General features: G+C 48.2%; 7 protein-coding genes across 7 annotated transcripts; 3 read left to right on the forward strand and 4 right to left on the reverse strand.

The window, feature by feature from the left end:
• Positions 1-391: 391 nt before the first annotated feature.
• N7469_004092 (proteasome regulatory particle lid subunit RPN11) lies at positions 392-1,654 on the forward strand (the record flags this gene model as incomplete). Its single annotated transcript, XM_056643012.1, has 4 exons — positions 392-460; positions 594-847; positions 917-1,452; positions 1,506-1,654. The coding sequence occupies 4 exons, from the start codon at positions 392-394 to the stop codon at positions 1,652-1,654; spliced, it is 1,008 nt and encodes a 335-aa protein (XP_056502424.1).
• Positions 1,655-1,926: 272 nt separating this feature from the next.
• N7469_004093 (uncharacterized protein) lies at positions 1,927-2,802 on the reverse strand (the record flags this gene model as incomplete). The annotated part of the gene is made up of 1 exon (XM_056643013.1): positions 1,927-2,802. The coding sequence occupies one exon, from the start codon at positions 2,800-2,802 to the stop codon at positions 1,927-1,929; it is 876 nt and encodes a 291-aa protein (XP_056502425.1).
• A 1,032-nt stretch (positions 2,803-3,834) lies between these two features.
• N7469_004094 (protein translocase subunit TIM50) lies at positions 3,835-5,543 on the forward strand (the record flags this gene model as incomplete). The annotated part of the gene is made up of 3 exons (XM_056643014.1): positions 3,835-4,092; positions 4,183-4,893; positions 4,953-5,543. 3 exons carry the CDS (start codon positions 3,835-3,837, stop codon positions 5,541-5,543), a joined length of 1,560 nt encoding a protein of 519 aa, XP_056502426.1.
• A 412-nt stretch (positions 5,544-5,955) lies between these two features.
• On the reverse strand, positions 5,956-8,271 carry N7469_004095 (putative C6 transcription factor; the record flags this gene model as incomplete). The annotated part of the gene is made up of 6 exons (XM_056643015.1): positions 5,956-6,380; positions 6,445-6,580; positions 6,634-7,015; positions 7,075-7,512; positions 7,585-7,767; positions 7,847-8,271. The coding sequence occupies 6 exons, from the start codon at positions 8,269-8,271 to the stop codon at positions 5,956-5,958; spliced, it is 1,989 nt and encodes a 662-aa protein (XP_056502427.1).
• A 590-nt stretch (positions 8,272-8,861) lies between these two features.
• Positions 8,862-11,613, forward strand: N7469_004096 (F-box domain protein; the record flags this gene model as incomplete). Its single annotated transcript, XM_056643016.1, has 2 exons — positions 8,862-8,932; positions 8,994-11,613. The coding sequence occupies 2 exons, from the start codon at positions 8,862-8,864 to the stop codon at positions 11,611-11,613; spliced, it is 2,691 nt and encodes an 896-aa protein (XP_056502428.1).
• Positions 11,614-12,057: 444 nt separating this feature from the next.
• Positions 12,058-14,490, reverse strand: N7469_004097 (uncharacterized protein; the record flags this gene model as incomplete). Its single annotated transcript, XM_056643017.1, has 3 exons — positions 12,058-12,077; positions 12,136-13,926; positions 13,983-14,490. The coding sequence occupies 3 exons, from the start codon at positions 14,488-14,490 to the stop codon at positions 12,058-12,060; spliced, it is 2,319 nt and encodes a 772-aa protein (XP_056502429.1).
• A 2,099-nt stretch (positions 14,491-16,589) lies between these two features.
• On the reverse strand, positions 16,590-16,919 carry N7469_004098 (uncharacterized protein; the record flags this gene model as incomplete). Its single annotated transcript, XM_056643018.1, has 3 exons — positions 16,590-16,621; positions 16,708-16,840; positions 16,863-16,919. 3 exons carry the CDS (start codon positions 16,917-16,919, stop codon positions 16,590-16,592), a joined length of 222 nt encoding a protein of 73 aa, XP_056502430.1.
• Between the last annotated feature and the right edge of the window lie 351 nt (positions 16,920-17,270).

Genomic DNA, 17,270 nt, shown 5'->3' on the forward strand with positions numbered 1-17,270 from the left:
ATACCGTTAAAATATCTAAAATAAGAGGTATACAGGGTCCGACAAGCCCATGGCGCACTGAATCAAGACGGGAGAGGCGTGAGAGAATCAATCGCCGCGTGGGAAGGGCGATGGCAGATCAGACACACCGCCTTCGTCAGTCCGGGCTAGGGAGCTTCACTGATCTCTGACCAAGCATCAACAAGACACCTCCAATATCAGCCGGCTGGGTTGCTCAACTATCTCATTGACCTAGATTTGCCATCTGCATCTTTTCTATTGTTACTATTCGTCTGTAACAAACTCAATTTGAACGACACAGATCAACTCGTTGGGAGCTTCCACCTAGGAAGCTATCTCTCTTCGTACCTTCTAACCTTCCACGCCTTTCGATCTACTCTTCTCGATCATCATGGATCGCCTCAACAGAATGCTCCAGGCCGCACAAGGCATGGGGATGGGAAGCGCTGCCCCCGGTGGTGTAAGTCATTAGAGAGCGTGTGGCTACTTGCCATCTGAACAGGCGGCTTTCAGAATAGCTGTGCTCAGTGGAAGAACTGCACGCTGCTTACTTGACATAAATCGATGCCAATTCTAACGTTCTATATCTCTAGGACACTCCGAACCTAATCGATAACTCCGAGACCGTTCATATTTCTTCCCTCGCTCTGTTGAAGATGTTGCGACACGGCCGCGCAGGTGTTCCTATGGAAGTCATGGGTCTCATGCTTGGCGAGTTTGTCGATGAATATACAGTCCGTGTCGTGGATGTATTTGCCATGCCTCAGAGTGGTACGGGTGTCAGTGTCGAAGCTGTGGATCCTGTATTCCAAACCAAGATGATGGAGATGTTGCGGCAAACGGGACGGTACGTGCTACGATCTATATCCAGGGACAAGGTACTGGGAAACATATACTAATGGTAACCATCTTTTAGACCGGAGACTGTTGTTGGATGGTATCACTCTCACCCTGGTTTCGGCTGCTGGCTCTCTTCTGTCGATATCAACACCCAACAATCCTTCGAACAACTCACTCCCCGTGCGGTGGCTGTCGTTGTGGATCCTATCCAGTCCGTGAAGGGCAAGGTTGTCATTGATGCCTTCCGCCTTATCCAGCCACAGACTGTTGTCATGGGCCAAGAGCCTCGCCAAACAACCTCCAACTTGGGTCACCTGAACAAGCCCTCGATTCAAGCTCTGATCCACGGTCTCAACCGTCACTATTATAGCATTGGAATCAACTACCGCAAGACAGGCCTGGAGGAGAACATGCTTATGAATCTGCACAAGCATGTCTGGACTGAGGCTCTGCAAATGAATGACTTCCATGAGGACGGTCATCACAATGTAGAGCAGATGAAGCAGCTCGTCAGCCTTGCTGAGGGCTACGAGAAGCGGGTGAAGGAAGAGACGGAATTGACTAAGGATCAATTGAAGACACGATATGTCGGCAAGGTCGACCCCAAGAAGCGTATGTATTACAAAATCATTTGAAACTTTTTCTAGCATGCTAACGATACATAGATATCGAGGACGTGAGCCAGCACTTGATTGAGGACAATATCGTTGCTGTGTCTCGGCAAATGATTGATAAAGAAGCATCAGTAGCCCGGCAATCGAGTTCTAAAGAGGGCGCCAACGGCGCCAACATGGAGGTTGATGAGGAACTCTAGAGATAGAAGGCGACGAAACCTAAATGCTCTAATTACGAAACATGCTCTTTTCTTCGTCAAATCTCTACCCGTCCGTTCATATATATAACGATTGGTGATTCTAGTCCCCTCGCCATTGAAGAAAGGGTTGTTAGAGTGTTCTATATGTAGAAGGAAGTGTATTGAAGTCTAAGGGAACCTTTAATCAACGCCGCGCAATGTATGTATATCCAAAATCATATCACGTGAATCACAAATCACAAGTCTTGTAGTATCATGTACCGACAGGGGTCTTACGTCTCTAGCGTGACGCCCTGGAGGGTGGTTGTCAAAGCATCAACGTAGTCCTCAGGCTTGCTGGAACGCAGGCCATCGATTGCGGCGTCTGCTGGATCTTCTTCTGCTTGAGTATCGTTGTCTTCGTGGTCTGTCCATCCCCTCTCTGGGCCCCAAAGAACCTTTTTATTTGCCATCCGCGTTTCATGCAGTAAGCGAAGCATCAGATCGCCACTTTTGCGCACGGAAGGATATCCGTCAAACTCTACCTGGACTAGACCAGGTAACCGCTCTAGGATTTGCTGCATCAACTTCCCTGCAAATTCCGTATAGTAATCCTTTGAGACGCGGAATCCCTCGAAGATAGGCTGGGAGGGGTCACACTCGATGAAGATTTTCAATGTGCGTGTGAGGGCCATGTCATGTAGACCCAGACCCTGATTGACAATCCATGACCGCGGCGGCGCTGTCCAACTATTACCCAATATCAACTCTATCGTGGTGACAGACGGCCGGTGGCGGCGTGGAAGAGCACGAACGGTGGGCCGGCGAGAGAAGTCCTGCACGGGGAAGAGGCGAAATATTTGGGAGGAATAGAACATATGACTGGCTTCATCGTGGACACGGCGTGAGACAAGAAATAAAGCTATACGATGCGAGGTCGGGGCAATATGCTTGCTTTTTTTAGCGGAGGAACCGACAGTGCCCGCATTCTTCGCTGCACCACTTTTGCGGGTGGGCGTGAAGAGGACGAAATGGTAGACACGCAGGCGAATCTCCGAGGGCAAATCAAGTAGAGGGAATGGCTCTCGCACTTCCGGTTCTTGCTCTGACTCCGAATCGTCAGATGGTTCTGGAGCTTCCACGGGCTTTCGTTGTTTCTTGGGGGCCATGGTGACGAGGAAATTTGGAGAGGCGTGAAAATCTATTAAGTACGCGGCACAGATTTCTAGAGATGATGTACAAACTCAATGAATGATTGCATTCTTTGCGAGAAGTGTAGGCGAATATAGAACAAAAGATATAGAGGACTCAATATCGTCTTTGCGTCCAAGCCATTCAATTGAATAGCTTTAGACATAAGAAAAGACAAAAGGAGAGAAATGAAAAGGGAATTGTTTCCCACGAACGGAGCTGTAGCTTCACTGGATGCCTTTGCTGCGGCTCTTGGATGTGGGACAAGAAGAAACTTCTCTTGGTCTCCCCAGCGACTTCAATCCAGCACGCATGAGAATAGAGCGTGCTGGGTCAAATTATTTGCTGGGTGGAACTTTCATAACTGAAGACAAAAAAAAGGGAAGAGAACTTGCGGCGACGAAATCGCCATAAATCGGGATTGCTACGGTGGACGAGGAGAGCCACTTTGGAAATGGCGAGTATAGGAATACTCTTGGATATTCAGACTGATCATTGGCCATTCTGTAGCTTAAATGATCATTTGATAGTTTCTGACATGAATACTAGTATATTGATTAAATGAATCTTGGATTAATTCTAGAGGGTTGTGATAAGTAGAACTATCAGCGATTTCGGAGTGTTATACATCGGGACTATTGTACATCCGTGTAATTATAGCAGACCAGTGGTCTGCTATAACTAGCCAACTAATTTATGATACACCATTTTAACGCCAAGAGATATAATTCTAACAATTATCAGGCTTCGAAAACTACAGTTGAAGTAACTAAAAGAACAGTCTTAGCTACAACTTAATATGTATGCTGTATCGTCCAAATATCCCTGGTGTCCCAGTTGCAAACCGATGAACGCATGAACTGCACAAAAGGTCCGTGTGGTCCACCCGACTCACGCGTGACTTTTCTACGGGAAACTCGACCAGCCCGACGATTGAGAATCAGCAGGACAGTTCCTTTTTCCTGTTCCTTCAATCACTTTACCCTCCCATCATAGCCCCTCTCCCCGCTATGCTGAGTCGTGCCGCTCTGCCTCTGACGAGGCCCAACGTCTTCGCCTCTGCCTTCAGGGCTTCTTCTGCCCTGTCTGCTCAGCGGCCCCGGTGGTATGCTCAAGGCAAGGGCAGTGCACCATACAATCTCCCCGAGTCTATGCAGTCAGAGGAGAAGGCAAAGAAGCGCAAATCTACACAGAAGCCCCAGGAGGCCCAATATGCCGCCGAGCAACCCGAGTTTGATACCAAGGCTCAGCCTGAGACTGCCAAACCCGTATGCTTCCTCCATCTTAATTCAATCCCCATTCCTCAATTCATCGGACTTTTTCGTAGAACTGCCTTGCTAACTTGCAATTGCCTCTAGTCCGAAGCCGAAGAATTTCCCGAGAAGCCGCTCCCCGATCTCACCCAGGGTATCCCCTCGACATTGGCCGCAGAACTCGAGGGTCGTACCAGGAAACCTGGACTCAACCTCACCGAGGACCCAACATCAGAGGAATATAGTGATGAGAAACGAGGAGGAGGCGGTGGTGACATCCCCAAGGGTGGGTATGAAACATCTATGGATCGCCGCAAGGCCCGTATGGCCAACATCATGTACGCCTTGATGCTGGCTGGTGGTATCGCTGGAATGGGTTATCTGGGCCGCAACTGGGAGACCGAGGAAGAGGAGCGCGCTCACCCTGAACAACCATCTGGATGGGGCTTGGGTCTTTGGTACAACCGTATCAGAGCTCGCACCGGTGACCTGACTAGCTATTACAAGGACCCTGCTTTCCCCAAGCTGCTTCCGGACGAGGATCCTACTATGCGCCAGCCTTACACTTTGGTACTCAGTTTGGAGGACCTCCTCGTTCACAGCGAATGGAGCCGTGAGCACGGATGGCGCGTTGCGAAACGCCCTGGTGTCGACTACTTCCTTCGCTACCTCAACCAGTACTACGAGCTCGTTCTCTTCACCAGTGTCCCTAGCATGATGGCCGACCAGGTTCTCCGCAAGCTTGACCCTTACCGTATCATCCGCTGGCCTTTGTTCCGTGAAGCTACCCGTTATAAAGATGGCGAGTATATCAAGGTATGTTCGAATTGGTGTGTAACCCTTCGACGTTCAATTTAACTGACTATAATTGCCAGGATCTCGAATACCTGAACCGTGACCTGTCCAAGGTCATTCTCATCGACACCAAGGAAGAGCACGCCCGCTTGCAACCCGAGAACGCTGTTATCCTTGACAAGTGGACCGGTGACCCCAAGGATAAGACGCTGGTCGCCCTCATCCCCTTCCTGGAATATCTCGCCGGTATGGGCGTGGAAGATGTCCGTCCTGTACTGAAATCATTTGATGGCACTGTCATCCCTGTTGAGTTCGCCAAGCGTGAGAAGGCCATGCGTGAGCGTTTCGAGAAGGAGCTTGCCGAGGAGAAGAAGAAGAAGCCTTCCCTCTCCATGGGCAGCCTTGCTGGAGCTCTTGGCTTGAAGTCGGGCCGCACTATTGATGGTGAAGTTTCTCCCTCAGAGGGTCTAGCCCAGGGTAAGATGCTGTGGGATCAGATCCGTGAGCGTGGCCAGAAGAACTACGAAATGATTGAGCGGGAGATCCGTGAGAACGGCGAGAAGTGGCTTGCCGAAATGGCTGCCGAGGAGGAGAAGGCTCGTCAGGAACAGATGGCGAGCATGAAGGGCTCTTTCACTGGTGTGTTTGGCGCTGGTGGTAACAAGGAGTAAACTCGTTTGCTCTTATGACAGCTCATTTACGGCTTTGGTCATCCCAACTCATCATTGTTGCGAATTATTTAATTGTCATTTATGGGCAAGGGGCGAGGCATTAGATGGTTCCCTGGGGTTTGTTTGTTCTGATCATTTCATTTTCCCGGAACAACTTGTAAAATAGCGTTTGGTGTCTGATTCTCTTGTTTCTTGTTTCTCGATGTACAAAATTATATGTCAGATGTTTTAATTGGAAGGGAAAAAAAGAATCAAATTGATAGACCGCATTATTTGAATCGTCAGGGTTCCATATCGAAAATCTAGGGTATATATACGTGGTTTTAGACCTGTCAATCTCAATAGAGTACACGCCTAGTCAAACTCCTTGAACCAAATGGGAGACACCAGACTCATGATTAAGTGGGAAACTTCAGGACAAATTGACGTCTTGAAAGACAGAGACATCCCAGATGCCTGTCATGTCGAATGGGAATCCATCCATCGTTCCGAACGTATTCGAGATAGACATCATATCGTCCACAATATCATTATTGGTTTGCGTTTCGGGCAATGAGATTGCAGCAGGATTGACCAAACCATTGTCGGCCAATGAAGCTGCCATACTATCCTGGTCCATTGAGGCATTTTGGGTTCCAGGAAGTCTGTGCATGATTCGTTCACAGTGATCGAGACACATATCCGCTACTTCCCAATCTTCCTCTTCCTGTACACGGCGTAGAACTGTGCGCAAAGTCTCTACGTTGGAGAGACAGGCACGAGCGACTTCGGTATCGGTTGTCTCCAGGGCACATCGTACGAGTAAGGTCGCCGTCGAGGTTAGGTGGAAGGCGCTGTCTAAAGAAATTGTCAGCCCGATGAAATTCTAGATGACCGGTATAGTAAGGAAGGGCTCTCTTACAAGGCAGCCAGAACTCTTTAAAGTGTTCCTTGCGCAAGGATGAAATGAATCGCACAATCTCCTCAGCTGATCTACGGCACTCTGTCTGGAAATAGCGACGAGCCTCGGGGTTGTCTGTTTCCGCATTGTTGACCTCCTGCAAATAATTGTCAGCTCAATACACATTAAGATGATCGTCGAAGTACTTACATTCAACTCTACTCGACTCACTAGCATTTTTACAGCAAGGAATGCAAGCTGCAAGCTGCTTGATGCATGGAGTTGATCGCCACGGTTCTGGGTTGGTGACCTTAACCAGTCGGGCAGAGAATCTTCCCACAAATCTAAATCGGTTCGTATCTGTCGTAATTTCTTCGAACTCTCGCGGGCTAACTTTACTTGCAAGCCATAGACAAGTGGTAGTAACTCGCCCAGTATTTCCGTCAATGTGCAAAGAGCAATATGGCAGCGAGCTGCGCGCACGCGCTCTGTAGTACGAGTGTGAGGCGGCACCAGTCCATCGATCGTCGGTAGAGGTACATCATATTGGCTTTTCGCAATCTGTGGTGGAACACCATGACCAAAACTTCCCCTGTAAAATGAATTAGTGAAACGTAAACCAGATGAGAACTGTGCGGTGAATGTCCATACCATCGATCATGGATCACCACACCCCACCAGAGACGAATGCGGTGGTCCTTTTCTTGTTGAGAAAGCTTCCACAAGCTCGGGTCGCGATTTAGTCCAAGACAATTTGCAAGTGATAGCATTCGCCCACAGCTGATGGCATTTCCAGTCATAGAAAAGATGGGTCGACCCGTTAAATCAATAAGGGCGGCACTTATGGTCGATAGTCCCGGAGCAGAAAATTCCTCATGCAATGCAGCGACTGTCATGTTGACGGCGTACCGGACGTCGGGCTTAGGATGACAGGCGAGTTTCGGGGTATGCTTCCAGTAAACAAGTGACATGGAGTAAACTTGGCATATGAGTGAAGCTGGTGGATCTTCCAAGCCATCAGTGATATAAGATTCCCAGAATGATTCGCCGTCAAAAATTGGAAAAGCAACGTTGAAACGATCGATGAAGCTGTTGATAAAAAAAGGGAAAATTAGGACTCATTAAATCTTCAGATAGCCCTACAACATTCTGAAAACTTACAGTCGCACGAGATCATGTTTGAATGGACCCAATATCTGCTCGAGAATCTCTTTCTGGTTTTCGCCAGGAGGAACTCCGCGCCGCATGCCCTTCCTCCGGCGGGAGATAGTTGTGTAGAGAACAGGCTTTCTGGGGTCACTCGAGTAAATATTGTAAGGGTTGCTACTAGGCTCTTCAGAGAGACTGGATCGCTCAGGGGGGCATATGTTTCTCGATGACCTGCGCATCCTCCGCCACCATCGGCCCGACGATGAGAACTGACTCATTGTGAGGGTCTTCCTCTTTGCGCCGCGCATCACTTCCCCGTCGCCCTGAGGAAGAAGTTGTACCTTGTGGACTAGGTCCATTGGTCGATTGACGCGAACTTGGGAGGCCATCAGGACTGCGCTTGCGTTTCTGTCCAGACATGGGTTCAACTGGCGGTGGTCCCGTGGGCCATGGCTTAGTTTCTGTTGTGCTCAGCACAGAAGCTTCTTGACTCTGTTCCTCCTGGTAATGGCAATCGGCTCCCTGCACGCGACACAGCAGGCAAGATTGACCTGGGATATCGACTGTACATCGCGACTTGCGCTTGCGACAGAGATCACAGGCGCGGACTTTATGAGATCGGTATGGTCGCGCACCGGCATTGAACCCGGGCGACGGTAATTTCGAAGACGGATTGACTTGAATGGTTGCAGGCGACATGATGCGCAACCCAAGTAGCTGCCACAAGGGGAGGGGGGATGAAGAAACAATCTGGGGAAAAGTTCCCGGGGAGTTTTCGGAGTCGGCCGATCTTAGTTTGTCAAAATGAGGGGTACGACCCGGCCGACTGCGAAGCGTCCACTAATGGATCGATCGGGAGATCGGGGTGTTAAAACGGTGCGAGAGACCGTGGGTCAAGAGGCAACAACCTCCATGGCGCGTGACCTCTGACAAAGTCGCAGATGTTGTGCAAATGAGGGGGAAGTAAGAAATATGTGGGAAGCTCAACTTTAATGTCAATTCTCGGATTTGGAGCGATGTCGGGAGCCTCACCGGTTTGCAAAATTGCAGTTCGTTATCAGCCGGTCTTGGCAATATTGTGCAAATTTGCAACTTTCACATTGCCAAATTGCAAATTGCCAGGGTTCACTGGAGCTTAGTCATTCCACGTGCACCTCTATTAATAGAACATCCAAGCGATCGACTACCGGCGTCATGTGGAGGGAGGTTGGGACGCACAGCCACTCTCCAAGGGCATCTCCAACTTGGATGCCAGCGCCAATTCCGCATGTCGTGGATCGCTGGTGATCATGGAGGAGGATGCCTCTTCCCTACCAGAGACCGGCGCCTTTGATCGGTTGCCGCACAAAGTAATCGAGCAGTAAGTAATAGATCCTTTGTTCCCCAGGCTGTGGAAGATGCGTGGTTCTGACGTTGCGCAGCATTCTTTATGTCGCGGATGCGAATACCTTTGCATCATTATCTATATTGACGCGACAATGGAGAAGAACGTCAGAATCGTCTGCACTTTATGCACATCACTTATCACGTTCTCCCACCTTTGCTTTGGCGTGGGACTCGCGCCCCGCGCCGAACGAGAATGACAATCTAGCCGACCTCAAGCACCGATTCATGGAAGAAATTAGACGGAATGCATTTGATGTATTCATGCGACCCCGACGAACTCTGATTCGCTTGATTTCAAGTTCAATGAGCTCATCTACTGCCTTCCCTCAGGGCGAAGTATTTCGTTTCTCTTTTTCGGCGAATGGCCAACTGGTTCTATGCATTAGTTCATCCCGTATCGTGATTCTGGACTCGGTTGCTGATACAGTGACCGTGAAATACGAATTGAAAACTCGTCGTCGGCCTTTAGGCGCAACGATCCATGGCGACGGATCTCTTCTGGCGGTGCTATCCTCCTCGCATAAGATCAATGTCTATTCGCTCTCAGATGAAGAGGTGAAATTAATACAGACTATCACACTCAATGATGCTCCTCGTGATCTGATTTTCTCTCCGACGGGGAGTGTACTGGCTTTATCCTTTGAGGACTGTATAGAAGTACATGCTATCGGGGAAGCAGCTCTGCCAACCGAACGTCGAGCGGCTCGTTGTCCTCGAGTCGATGCAATTTCTTTCACCCCAGATGGCTCCATGGTGCTCGGATCTCCATTGGACTACGAACTGGATGGTATCGTGTCAATCACGGCTCCTTTTTACACTGAACCAGGTATTGACGCGACTCCCCAAGAAGTGCAAATGCGGATGTGGACAACGCAGATTCTATTCCCAGAGATCACACCTGGCTTCACGCACGCCTGCTTGATAAATGGTCACGATGAATCAGATGATACTTGGATACTGGGATATGATATTCAACTTGCAGCCTTCAGAGCAATCAAAACAAGCAACACGGGAATGGGTGGTGTGTACTTTGCTAGTCCATTTTTGGCAGGCGAACCACGAGAAATGCTACCTATAACGATGCCGACGACAGATGAAGCTGGCGAGATGGCTGCTTTGGGCTTTCATGACTCCGAAATATGGATTTATGGTATACCCAAGCGCCTTGATATCCACTCCACAAGTCCAACATCTGGGTCAAGTACGAATATCGACAACCGCTTCGACGGTGGCCATCATTGTGGAAGCCGACCTCCTCCGCGTGATAATCTGGTGCAGCTACACAAGATTATCCAGCAGCCTAAAACACTTATTCGTGGCCGTCAGGTGACAGATATGCCCGGAATGACTGCGGCCCAGTGGGTACAATCGACAGAGAAGAATAATTTCCGACGCCGATTAGTGAGTGTGGCACCGGGTGGTGTATGCCCGCAATTCATTGGCGAAGAGGATGTCCCCATAGACAGTGGACGGATGCTTGTCCTGGATTTTGAGCGGTCCACTACTAATGGCGAGGATGTCGAACTGGACATTGAAGTTGGGGAAATTGAGCCGAAGGTGTTAATGGAACCAGACTCATCACTGGATACAGAAGTCGAGTTGGAAAGAAGGAGAACTCGTTTGCAGCGTGGTGATACGGATTCAACGATTTCATCTCTTCGTCGTATGCCTTCAAGAGACCCACGACGGAGTCCACGACCTACTGCCCAGACACCACTAGCACATGCCCGTCGCAATAGTCTCTCTGTTCCCACCTCCCCGGAAGGTGTCACTGTGGGAGATGTACCAGAGATTCCCTACGATAATACCCAACCTCGTTCCCGAGATACACTTCAACGGGCTGCCACAGCTGCAGCTTCTACACGGGGACGATATGACCCACGATATCGCAGCACTCCTAATCGTCGCTATGTGCCCCATGAAAGCGATGCCGATAATTGGGTACCACCGCCACCGCCATATAAGCGCGAAGCCGACGGACCCTTGCCGGAGCATTTACGACAGAGTCTTATGCCGGGGACCATCGATAATAATATTCAGCCCAATGGTAACCAGGCTACTCAGCAAATGCAGAGATCTCAAACTACTCGAGTTCCTCGACAAAATCTTCAAGATCGCCCGCGCCCACAATCTGCTGTCTTTCATCGATTAGGCTCTATAGCCAGACGCCCTGTTGGAGCCAGACGAGATTCTGAAGTATCTCCAACCACATTAACAAACCATGATCATACATGGCCCGGCCCTCAAAATGCAGCATCACCCATCGTTCCAATCATGACGGATCAGATTCCACAACCGCAACCACTACCACAGTTAACAGTTCAATCAAATGAACCAGCTGATCGAGAAGCAATAATGCCTATACCTTCGTTAGGGGCTACGATGCTCGGAGAAGCCTATCTCCCATACTCAGTATCTTCGCCAAACCTACTCCATATCCCACAACCTAGTGGGAACGCATTAGACATCATGACTGCAGAAGATGAAGCACAAATACCAGAAAGACAACGATCATTCCGTCGGCGGGTTTCAACAGAGCCAACTAGCCTGCCGCCTCCTGAAAATCAAGAGTGGCGGCGACGTATCGAGGATTGGAATGAACATACAATCCGGGAGCGAAGTCGGAAACGGCGAAACAAGTGCATCTTGATGTAGCGAATTTTTCTTTTTGTAAATGTGTCTAGACAGACCATTATACCCTCGTTAGAATTTAATAATGTCTGAATCAAAAACAAACCGTTAAAGTCATTCTGGAGAAGCCGGGAGAAGAGTATTTTTCGTTCCTTCCAAGGAAGTTGTATAGTCTAAATCCCATGACATCCATGGATACAAAGCATGCCACCATGATGAGTAGTACTAACTTGAGGTGATGCCTACTAGCTACTATTGCTGTAGGAGAATCAGCTTTTGCAAAGTTCGATTTCATTGTAGCAAGTTCGACTTGATCAACAACATACGCAACTATGCATTCAAGACAAAAGCAAGGAAAACAATCGCTAGATAATGAGAACGTAGGCGCTGAATAGTAATTTCTAGCAAAACGCTCAGAAGCAATGGTACATAGTCATATCAAGGTATCAACATATAAAAGCAAAAAGCTCAACCACCACCGCCGCCGCCTGTTTCTGATTAGCATATATCCTTTAACAAAGTTGAATGCGAATTGAAAAGACTTACCACCACATCCACCACCACCACCACCTCCTCCTCCACAACCTCCTCCCCCTCCTCCACAGCCTCCTCCTCCACTTCCACATCCTCCACCAGATCCTCCGCCGCAGGCAGAACCTGTTCCTCCAGCACAACCAGCAGAGCCAAATCCACCACAAGAGCCAGCAGCAACACTCCCGCCACAGGTACCGGAGCAACAATTTCCAATAGCACCGGCACTGACATTCATACAACTTGGGTTACATGGGTATGCGCCTGCACTGATACCGGGATCACACATATATGGACCATAGTATGGTACGACCATAGGGTAGCCCCAGACAAGTGGCGTATAATAATAAGGCTCAATGCCACCATCAGTAGTTCTCTTCCCATCAGATCGAGCACGACCACGTTTCTCAGATCGTCGAACAGATTTCTCATAGTTCTGATGTAGACGAACACGCTGGAGTGTTCCGAGGCGGAATTGATCAACTGACATTGTAGTTGGGCGTACAGCATTGTGTGCTGAGATATGAGGATTCTTGTCTGGGTTAGAGGAGATGTCATTGCGGTCATGTAGCGTGTCCGCGGCGTCACGGGCACGAGATGCCGAGCCTAGATTGAATAGACGGTCGTAGAGATCTGGTGCGCGGGTAGCTTCGCAATACCAACAAGTACATTCGCTGTAGATTCCACCATTTGTAGCACGGCGGTACATTTTCGTTGTCCACTCGAAACCATCAGATAGCCTGTTTTCGTCGACTTTGTCATCATGGTCAATGAATCGGCGTTGTCCGCCGGCCGCTACTCGGATACTGTACTTGTAATACCGATATGGCTGTAGTTGATGGGTATGCCAGGCCAGGTCAACATCCAGGGTAGGGACGGCCATATTCCTGGGGTTTTTGAGCATGATGTCGAAGAAGACTGTGTATTTTTGGATCAGACGCTCGGCCGTGTCCATCACCGTCGGAGAATGTAGCCAGTCAATATTATCCATTTTTTGAACGAAAGTACCTTGACGAATCACTGCACCAACGAGATCAAGAGCAAAAGGACTGAAATTCTCCCAGTAATGTGACATCATGCGACGGAAATGTATTTTCTCTCCTGGTTTCGAGCCTCCGCCTTTGCTTTCGCGGCGTGCTTTTATTAGGACGTTCTTATCGCGGATATTGACTTCCAGTTGAGAACGTAAGTCATCGATACTCTTGCACCAATCAACTCTAGCATCAGTGAAAGCAAGAAGATCTTTCGAAGCAGCTTCCAACAAGTAATTGGGAAACACCATAGATCGATGCATCACAGCGTTCCTCCCGTTTGATTGGCCCTCAGGGATCCCATGAATGTTATAGATAGTGCCTGGCATCGGTCGATTGAGAAGAATCAAGCTCTTGAGATCCTTGCGGAACTTGGCAACCCTCAGTCTGTCGTGGTCAATAGTGCGGTCGCATGAGTTGCATTTCGTTGTAAAGGACGCATCTGCATATCCCGTGCAATGTTCAAAGGCTTTGTCAAGGCTGAATCCAATTGTCCCCTTTGTCCATGGGACGGTGATCCGCTTTTTGCAAGATGGACATTCAATATCCAAGTCAGAAGGGTCTGCTAGATTATCCCATTCCCGGTGAATTTCCTTCTTGAACATCTGCATGCTTTTTTCACTGACGGTATACTCCAGTGTGCGGTCATCGATACATTGATTGATTGCTTTGAACGGGAATCCCGTTGTCCAAGTGCTCATTCTTCCATAGCGAAGACAGTCCTCCATAAAATCTCTGGGGTTGAGCATATGTGAATGCCATACCATCAAGATATCTGGATTTTGATCAGTGAATACCTTAGCATAGCATGGCTAATTATTGGTTGCTTACCGAGCGGAGGAAGGTTGTCTTTATCCCACAAAACCATAGTCTCGCAATTAAGAATACCTTCATATAATCCATCCTCCATGTCTGAAAGTGTCAGATGTGGCCGAGACATGGGTAGACAGGTGAACCACCATTGTTGATATCGTTCAACAGCGCGAGCTGTGTATATAGCCCAGCGTTTCTCGCGAATACGAGCTCGAGCCTCGTTGGGTGCCCAGTGAATATCCTCGGCTTGGTTATCGAAAATGCCGAAAAGACCGTCATTATTTGAAACGGAGTCGCGCAAATCAGCCAAAGCAGCGAGGAACTTCAAATGCGCGACACATTGGTCCCTTGTCACCATGCGAGTTGGATTAGAAAGCGATTTTGAATCGCTGAGATTCAATTTTGGGAAATTGAGGAGTAATTGTTCCTCCTCTGTGTAGGAAGGTGGTCTCTCTTTGGGGGTCTCATTGCTGGGGACACCGTCAAGAGGCTTCTCTTGGGACTTGGTGTCCGTAGACATGCCCATGTTTGCGTTTGGAAGGATCAGTAAGTTGAATCTTTGATAAGATAATAAGAAGCAACAATAAATATCGATTACGATGTGAAAAGAAGGGAGACAACAAAACGGGATTGATTATGAAGAGTGTGTGGGTTGTTGAAAAAGCTAGATGATCCTGAGCAGGGCCCGGGGGATTTATATCGCTGTTAGACCAGGTCACACGTGGAACCGGCAGGAGCGGTTCTTCAAGTGAAGGGGCCCATAGGTTCAATCACTGCGAGAACATCGTCCCAATCAACTCTCAAGGCAGGGTCGGCGTGCCCTGTTGGGCGTAACCAAAGGCCAATAGCGTGAGATCAATCAGTTGCATTTCGCACTTCACGGGCCATGTCAAGTTGACCCGGAAAACGCCTAGCTAAGCCTTGCCGGTGATGAACTCAAGCTTCTGGTAAACCAATAGACAACGTGTCATGTGTACACATGGAGAATAGGGCAATGAGGGGTCCCCACTGGCATGCGACCAGCGACCAGCGGAAGGTTCGAATAGTTCCATGGGATCCATAATTGCCCGGCGAAGGAGAAATATCAGAGGGGAAACGCGGGGAGTGGATTGGTCCGGGGCGTTGACAATGCACTGCCTCGGAGTTCGGCCCCAAAATGACTTCATGCTTCATCTTCCATGATTGTCGGGGCTACATAGTATTAGTTTGCTAATTATTTGAGGAAAGGAACAGCGTGGTCAACACTCACTAAATAATACACTTGGGAATTTTTCCAGAAGTTTTCTAGAAGATGAATCCTAGCCCTGTTGGTTCTACTAGCCCTAATTATGGAATGACATGGCCATGAGGACCTACTTGAACCAAAATTAAAGTAGGTCATGTAATACGACAAAATTAATATCAACTCGATGCTCTAAATTCCAACATATGCAGTTCCCCCAAAAGTCAAAGTTAGAGAAACCAAGCTTAAGCTTGATCGCACGCATATCTTCTGTATAGAGCTCAACTACAAAACTCACCAGGGTAAAGCATCTTTCAATAATTCCTTGTGGGTGATATCTGGGGTCGCTGTCCATTGAGCAATCTCCGCAATAGAAGCAGCTCAACTGGAGCGTACTATTTGATAGAATTCATTAGTATGTAGTGAGTGCCCGCTCCCTCAAGCCCGCCATGGGCGAAAGGCATGGGGAAAGTCTATACTATTTTTCATAGATAGTTCAAAACAAGATTCGCAGCTTGAGATAACTTCAAGTTGGATCACATCCAATTGCTCCGAGGATTTTCTTTGACTATGTGATAACTAGTCATAGAAACCCTCGGAGCAACGCGTGTAGTAAGCAGACATAATGGCCATTGCGCCACTACTGGTTGATAGGGAAATCATAAGCGACTTGCTTTGACTTGAATATAGACACGAGAGCAAAACAAGCCAAGCCAATAACACGAATGAATAAGCGGCAGCCCATTGTTTACCTGGGTTGTATGCCAATTTGAAGATGCAGAAAGCTACAGGCTATCTGTTAGAAGGTGCATGGCAGAACACGAACGATCTGGAAGAAATAATTGCTCATAATGGCTAGGTGAGCTACTCTTGGGCCAGAGACTGGCCAATACGTGCTGTATACCTGCTGTTAGAAAGCAGGAACAAGTAGTAAATATCAATAGCACTTACAAGGTCCCGGCTGAGCAGTAACCGATCTCTGTCCGAATACATACATTTCTTTTGAATGAAGAATCAAGCCATGGCTTATATCTAACAAAACTCCCTGATTAAATGAGTTTGAGATCAACGCGAGCCATTGAATGCCACTCATGTAGCCTACAGCCTTTTTTCAATATCAAATTCGTACATACTTCGCATAGAGTAAAGTCTCTACTATGGTCAGGGCTAGTGGTGAGTACTACGTGGTACCAATGACACGGCAGCATAATAATTCCATTCTAATCGCATACACACAACAAATTTATGGAGGCAATACAATATCTGCGAACCCAAAATTTGAAGTTTCTCAAGTTTGGACCCGCTAATTGTGGACGATCACGATAGAGCACCGAGAATTTCTTTAGCCCGTGGGATGTGTGAGAATCAACACAATTATTTATTTTAACCGGCAGACCATTTGGTTATACATCCTTCCAGACATTGGCTTGCAATGCTATGTGTTCGTACTTCTTTACTTGTAGTAGGAGGTAAGTGATTACGGAGTATTCTGCGCCCTCGTATATCATACGAAATACTTACCTCCGAACAGATAAGAGAACAATCTCTCGGCAGATCGCTCCACCCTGCTGGCATCGCTGAGCACGTCATTTTCTAGATGAAATTCCTTTAAGCGAGAACCGGTCTCGAATGCTCCGGGCGAATCGATCAACCGCTAGTTGAAATGAGCTACCCACCTTCCATGGTGGATCACCGGCGCTCGTTTCGAAAGCACCATGTAGTACGGAGTACATGAGGAATGATTATACCGGAAATGTGTCAGCTGCATAAAAGAAGGCTAATGAGATAAGTATATCGGCTCAAAATTTTCAAAGACCCAATCCAGTCATCCCAATCACTAAAAGAAAGAACCCAGTGAAAGGGGAATTTTGTATAAAATCTTTCACGATTTACCGCCTTACCGGAGTCACCTGATTGCTCCCCGCGCTGAGTCATTCACTCAGCACAGCCAAAGTTCAAGTCTGCAACGGCCATGCGGAGAGCTTGCGGTCCAAGTTAACTGAGAAAAAAAAGTGACTGTCGTGTGTCGAACTGGTTTTTGAGCACTGCACCTGCATATATTGTGTCTCACCGGCCGGATCTCC

This window comes from Penicillium citrinum (assembly GCF_028827155.1).
Source record: "Penicillium citrinum strain IBT 23319 chromosome Unknown utg000003l:1.0-4596430.0:1.0-4598250.0, whole genome shotgun sequence".
NCBI lineage: Eukaryota > Fungi > Ascomycota > Eurotiomycetes > Eurotiales > Aspergillaceae > Penicillium > Penicillium citrinum.